The sequence below is a fragment of the Triticum aestivum genome, chromosome 6A (assembly GCF_018294505.1).
Source record: "Triticum aestivum cultivar Chinese Spring chromosome 6A, IWGSC CS RefSeq v2.1, whole genome shotgun sequence".
NCBI lineage: Eukaryota > Viridiplantae > Streptophyta > Magnoliopsida > Poales > Poaceae > Triticum > Triticum aestivum.
The window spans coordinates 444894729-444901332 of NC_057809.1; the positions used below are offsets into that span (position 1 = coordinate 444894729).

At 46.1% G+C, this 6604-nt stretch overlaps 2 protein-coding genes across 2 annotated transcripts in view; one reads left to right on the top strand and one right to left on the bottom strand.

Annotated features, from left to right (window-relative positions):
• Nucleotides 1-2454: 2454 nt before the first annotated feature.
• On the bottom strand, nt 2455-5865 carry LOC123127821 (uncharacterized). Its single transcript, XM_044547664.1, has 7 exons — nt 5587-5865; nt 5314-5476; nt 4738-5041; nt 4226-4420; nt 3938-4075; nt 3664-3842; nt 2455-2752 (listed from the first exon to the last, which is right to left on the bottom strand). The coding sequence occupies exons 1-7, from the start codon at nt 5630-5632 to the stop codon at nt 2647-2649; spliced, it is 1131 nt and encodes a 376-aa protein (XP_044403599.1). The 5' UTR covers nt 5633-5865; the 3' UTR covers nt 2455-2646.
• Nucleotides 5866-6144: 279 nt separating this feature from the next.
• The window catches only part of LOC123129637 (uncharacterized), a 1081-nt gene continuing 621 nt past the window's right edge, over nt 6145-6604 (top strand). The window contains exon 1 of the mRNA XM_044549722.1: nt 6145-6598. Coding sequence (XP_044405657.1) covers nt 6401-6598 — 198 coding nt within the window. The 5' untranslated portion in view covers nt 6145-6400. The remainder of the gene's footprint in view (nt 6599-6604) is intronic.

A 6604-nucleotide genomic window follows, 5' to 3' on the forward strand; every position in this document is an offset into this window, starting at 1 on the left:
GATCTGCCGGTGCTCCAGGGTTCTGCCTGATGGTGCTGGTGGTGACGGCGGCCCGTGCACAAGAGTTGGATCCCTTCGAACTGATCTGGGTGAAAACTTGCCTTCGGCGTCTGCTAAGGCCGGCGGTGGCGGTGCTATTGCGCCGTTCCCTTCTTGAAGGCATCGCCGTGGAGAAGTTCAAGGCCACTCTCTGCTACCTCCGGGGGAAACCCTATATCGGATGAACGAATGACGGTGGCGCTCTGGTGTCGTTCCTCCCTTGGGGGCGTCATTCTTGGAGGTACACACGTGATCGAGGGACCAGAGGACGGATTCTTTGGTGGAGCGGTGTTTCATCCTACACACTGATGGCGACGGATCTTGACGGCGTGGCGCGATGCAGATTCGGAGTTCGCTGTGGGAGGATGGACTCACGCAGAAGGACGACGATGTCGGGCGTCATGGTGGTGTCGATGGCAGAAAGACCTGGCACGGTACATGCAACAGTACAGCTCTGAAGATGGATTGGTGGCAGGTGGCTGCGATGGCCTCATACCCGGCAGACGTCCTGGTTGAGGAGTGCGCCGGACTGGTAGGTGTCCCATACCCGGTAGGCGTCCTGGTTGGGACCTCAGGTCTTAGATGTTTACGTTTGGCTGCGATGTCTGTTTGGTATTAGGCTCAGATTATCTGCGCCCCTTCATTAATTGGATAGGTGTAGCGACAATTGTTGCTTAGACGGTGGCTTTAGTCTTGCTGTTGTATGGCTTTGTAAGGTCTTGTGAGAATAATTAATAAAATGACCGTACGCATCGCCCAGATGCAGAGGCTGGGGGTCATCCTCCTTTTCTAAAAAAAAAATCCTATTTCAGATTTTATGGTCTCCAATCAGATTTTTGTGTTGTATTTTACTTCGATGTACACCTTCAGCTTTACTATGTATGGCAGTTTGAGTTATTTGTGGGATGAAGAAGGAGAAGGTTTCAATTAGGGTCCTAGTTCAACCAGATCTGCCTTTTTCAGCTAAGCCGATTCCAATGATCGGACGGACAATACTTGCTTAAATCTAGCACCTTGTTGCCTTACCTTTTCTTCCAACCGTTCCCAGATCGTCTCACACCTTTTGTCACGGGCACACACGCTCTAGTTCTCTTTCCAGTATTTTCTTAAGTGCTAATGGCGCCTTCCACCAGTTCCTTCTTAATCCCTTCCTTTCCTTTTTTATCTGCATTGTCAATTGCACATTCATGCAAATACTGATGCAAAGGAACCAGGAGCCTCTCAAAATGTATTCAGAATAAGCATATTTGTTCATGGTTATCAGATTCGGCCTTTTTCTTCTTTTTACGTAACAAAGATTGTAAGAAATATTTTATTCCACTGCAGGAACATGGTAATGAAGAATCTCAATCAAATTTTCCAAAAAGAGCAAGATGCCTAAATGATGACACCAGATATGAGACTGCTCGGTGTGCTTTAGATGCACAAAGGATTCAGTTTTCGCTGAATGATGACATTTTATTAGCTGTTCAGTCCGCTCAAGTCCAACCAGGTGATCAGTCCGAGTCTTGGTCAGAGCACAATGAGGGCATGGAACTCACAGTGCCAACTTCACTGTTTCCAGAGGCCGCGGCAACTACACCAACAGTTTCAGATGGAGTGCCGGTTATTCAGAAATCGGTGCAAATTCCAATTGATATTTGAGCCATGGTACAAGTCCATTCACCAAGAGGGCATGGAACCCGCAGTACCAGCTTCAGTGTTTCCAGAGGCCGCATCAACTGCACCAACAGTTTCAGATCGAGGGCAATACATAACTCATCGCAAATACCAACTGATGTTCAAACCCCATTACCTATGAACAAGGCTCTCCATGCCCTGAGAGAAAATAACGTTGTAACGATATGCGCTTTTGGACCATCGAGCAGCAGGACCTGTACCAAAGACTCTACTGCAACAAGGATTTCACTGTGCAATACTGGATCAACTGGAGAAAATTCAACGATGAAGTGGGCAGGACAGTTCGTACGAGTTGTCATTCCATTGGTCTTAAGAGTTTCATGATGGAGAAACAATGTGACTGGGATCCTGAGATGATCTGGCAGTTCTTCGCCAGTCTACATAAGTGAGGATAGGAACTCACGGTTTCCTTCTTGCCTTCAACGGCAATGTTCCTCTGCTAAAATTATGTCCCAAGTTACCGATCATACTATCTTCAACTAGTACATTTTGACAACAAGCAAAGCAAATAGGACCGCCCTGTTGCCAATAAGCATCACATCATTGCACTATGACAGACCGGCCTGTTAACATTAGATGCACCCAAATATGCTCTTATCTACTCCATCCGTTCCAAATTACTTGTCACAGGTATGGATGTATTTAGATGTATTTTAGTTTTAGATACATTCATTTCTGCAACGAGTAATTTGGAACGGGAGGGAGTAGCTTATAAGTAACGTGACACTGCGGGAGTCAGACCAATGTTCCGTAGTGCAAAAATAAAACTTTACAGCTTTCTTCAGGCTCGCAAAAAACGCTAAACAAGGGGCACTTAGATCATTAACTCTGTAGCCTTCACAAAGCTTCACAAGCTGCTCCAGGCTCATAAAATTGATAGATAAGGGGACTTCATGTGTGTTGGCTCCAAGCCAAAATGAGACAAATTTACAGATTTCTCCAGAAGTTTCTGATCCCAGAAGCAAGCGATTTCAGGCTCCCTAAAAGACTTGTCTTGCTTGATCCCTGCTCCTCGACCTCGGGGTTCTCTTCTCTGCGCAACATAAAGAGAGACAAAATATGATCAGGACGTCCAGCATTAACACTTACAAAAAACAGCTGAAATGCCCAGCATGTTGCTTAAGGCAAATTGTAATCAATAGGGTGTACAAACTCTCTCCAAACCATGTCAAACCGTGAGTTTCCTTACTAGCAAAATAAAAACAGTACAAATGAGGGTGTCATGTTTGGTGTTAATCCACCACTTGCCGGTTTTGTTGGAACAGCACTAAACTGACATGAACATCCCTATAGACAAGCAATTCACAAAAGGAAACGATTTATGGATACATTTATACAAACCTACTGCAAATGGTGGTATGTTATGGGGTCTGAGCTTTTGAATCAAATGACTTCGTCAAACTATAAACTAACCCTGGTCAGCAGGTAGTCAGAACTAGAAATTTGTTAGCTTCAGCAGGAATTCAACGTAAAAGAATTAAGTAATAATTTCCTTGCATTCTGAACCATAACTAGGGATCTAAAACATGTCCAAACCAAGTTCCCAGAGTGCCAGTGGCACTGTTTTGGTTGTTCCCTCGCAGTATTATGATGGCACGTACCCTGGGACCAACGAACCACCCACTTGAATGGCAAGCCAGAAATCAATTGAGGCTTCTAAGTAAGATTATCAGGAATGAATTCTCAGTGCTTGATAGCATGAAGCATTTTCTCAATGACAGGATTGAACAAAGGAATTGGTACAAATTGATGGAAATCCGACGATTTGCTGGGAACTGGCTGTCACCAAGGCTAAATGACGCAATCAGTCCTCACGGTTCATCACACCGATGAAAGCATATTTAGTTATATCATAATAATGTAAGACATGACTTGCCCATGCATTTAATTTACTAAGTATTATCACTATAAGCACTTAGCCATTTAGCATGTAACAAATAATACCTGTGAAGTACATTCCCTTTAATCACTGTGTCATGTTCAGTTTGATCAGATACAGTTGGTTCAGTTGGATCCTGGAATTTTTTCACATTGTTCGAATGCAACTTGTTAACTTCAGTTTCCCCTTGACGATTCCCGTTGTCTGACTTAGTCTCCAGTTCCAAAGATATGGGTGCTTCAGTCTGCATAGGCATGATAATTTTGAGCAAATGGCAGGTCTTGCCAACATACAAAATAACGATTTTGGCAGAATATTTTAAGTGCATAGCATTAGAACCTTCATGCTATCAATTTCTGCTTGTTTCGATACAGTCAGGTCATTAGCATCTGCAGCTGCAGTACATGAATCTTGCTTGGCAACCTCACCACTGTAATGAGAGGAGTCTTGTGACTCTAGAGATCCCAATGGTTGATTCTGCAGGGACAACATAGTATTACGCATATGACATACAGAAACCCAAGATACTGTTGGAATCATGTTTCCAGCTTGCCCCATTGAAATGTTAAACTGAAGTAAAAACACCAGAATAGTAGTTTAAAAATAAAGGTGAAACTAGGAGTGTACGTTTTCTATGATTGTAGTGCCCATAGCAGAGTCTTTCTGGGAGAGGAGTGTGTCATCTGGGTTCAATGCACTGCTCCCGCTTTCCTCGAGCCTTGATTGCTCAGCACATTCACCTGTCTCATGGAGCTGGGCTGCCTCGGAGTTATATAGCGGTAACTTCACCTCCTTTGCGTCCAAAGATATGGAAGCTTCAGTCTGCATATGCATAATAGTTTTGAGGAAAATGGTTACAAAATCTTATCTGCATACAAAAACACAATATTGGGAGAATATTTGCAGTCATCTGCAGTGCGCAAATTTTGCATGGTAACTCCAGTTCTCCATTGATATGAAAAGACTATTGTGATTCTAGAGATCTCCACTGTTCAGTCTGCAGGACATATGGGCATATGAAATAAAGACACAAGACACTGTGTTGGAATCATGTTTCCAGTTACCCCATTTAAACATTAAAATGAAGTAGAGCACTCAAGGAATAGCTTGAAAATAAAGGTGAAAGAAGGAGAGTGTACGTTTTCCATGATTGTATTGCCAGCAGGAGAATCTTTCTGGGATAGGAGTGTGTCATCTTCATCCTGATTTCCGTTGAAGCTCTGAGAGTTAAATGAACTGTTTCCACTTTCCTCCTCTGGCCTTGACTGCTCAGCACCTTCAGCTGTCTCCTGAAGCTGGGCTGCCTTAGACTTATCAAACGGAAACTTTATCTGGTTATACTTTACTTCCGAGAGTACATCCCTAATTGTGTAGTGACCCCCTCCAACACTTTGACGAATCATTTGCATAGTCGGAAATCTACCGTCATTTGATGCCTGATAACTGCAGTTAAACAGACGCACGCAATGCAAGACTCATCAGAGCAAAGCAGAAGCCATTCAGTATCAGTGCACATGCAATTGCCGCCTTTGATCAGACTTTTCATACAGATTACACATGAGTTCCACTATGTTTATCCTATTGGTTTCTAGTTCTCACAATCTAATCTGGGGAACAGCACAAAAATGGCAATCCTTTGACGCAAAATCACTAAAATCACCGAACTGAAACCAATGAATCGTAATCACAAATGCTACAAAGCTAAGGCCACCTACCCCTCAATAAACTCCTTCATCCTAGCCTTCCTTTCATTCTTGGATATGTATTCCCTCTTCTTGCCCTTGGGTGGGTCCGCAGCCGACAGCGGCGCCGCATGCGCCTTCCACCGCCATGTCCGGTAGCACGGCCTTGCGACCGCGCCAGAGACGCCCGAAATCACTGAAGAGAGAAGAAATAATCGGAACAAAACATCAGCCCGACCACAGTTACGCGCCGCCAAACGGGGTGCATTCACCAAGTATACATCCCATTTGGGCACGATTGCTTACCCTTTCTGGAGGCGGCGGGCGAGGAGAGGCGCGCGAATGCCTGCATCGGGGAGGGCAATGGAGGATTCGGGAGGACGGTGGTCTTAGGGTTTCATGGTGGCTGGATTCGACGAAAAGAGGGAGGTTTTAGCTTGATGGGGAAGGCGAGGACGAGGAGGACGGCGAGCGACGGCTGGGGTTAGAGGCAGGGGCCCGACAGTTGGTGTGCTCCGGGCCGGATGAGAATCCTTGGTGTCCTCGCCACAAGCGCTCAAGCCCGGCCCATATAAATCAGTCAGACACTGCGGGCTGGTTGTGTGCATGCTGCATTTCCTAAAGAAAATGTGCATGCTGCAAAATATGTCAACTTTTTTTTGCGGGACCAAATAGGCGAATCCTATTTGGCGCTTATGCGCCCGTTTGCAGGGCGAGGCTAGTTGGGCCCGGCCCATCTCCCCCTTTCTTAATAGATTCGAACCTGAGACCAAATGCTTCGCAGAGCACGTGACAATTAAGGAAAACGTTAATAATCATCCCACTTATCTTTCTCTCTTGTAAGCCTCCCTCTCTACGTGCCACGTGCCGCGTCAGGCTGCGGCTGCCCACCGCTTCGCTCCAACCTTATCTTATATCTAACGCAGCTCCTCCACTCATTTCTTCTTCTTTCTTCCTCATACACCCATCGCCAAGAGATTAGCCATGCCGAGCAGCCGAGCAGCCGAGCACCACCACAACAGCTAGGAAGATGGAAGAGCTTTGACGCCGGCCGTCGGCACCAACAGCCGGAGCTCCTCCGTTGCATAGCTGGAGGCGGCATAGCTGCAAAGCAGCGCCCATGGAGGGGAGCCATGGTGAGCACCACCACAACAGGGGGGGAACCGGGAGGTGCTGCCGGCGATACGAAACGGCGCTCGTCAACGAACGCCGGTGCTGCAACACACCAACGCGTCGACGGCCGCCAGTATGCAACACAACAACTTGTCCACGGCCATCACGGTGCGTTGCAACCTCGTCCGTGATGCAATGTAACCTCGTGTGC

Excerpts from the sequence above, each read along its gene's own strand:
- LOC123127821 (XM_044547664.1), bottom strand. The coding sequence starts at position 5,632 with ATGCAGGCATTCGCGCGCCTCTCCTCGCCCGCCGCCTCCAGAAAGG. Across the intron at positions 5,477-5,586 it reads GCCCGCCGCCTCCAGAAAGG|TGATTTCGGGCGTCTCTGGC; the intron begins GTAAGCAATCGT and ends TTCTCTCTTCAG. Across the intron at positions 4,421-4,737 it reads GCAATACAATCATGGAAAAC|ACTGAAGCTTCCATATCTTT; the intron begins GTACACTCTCCT and ends ATGCATATGCAG.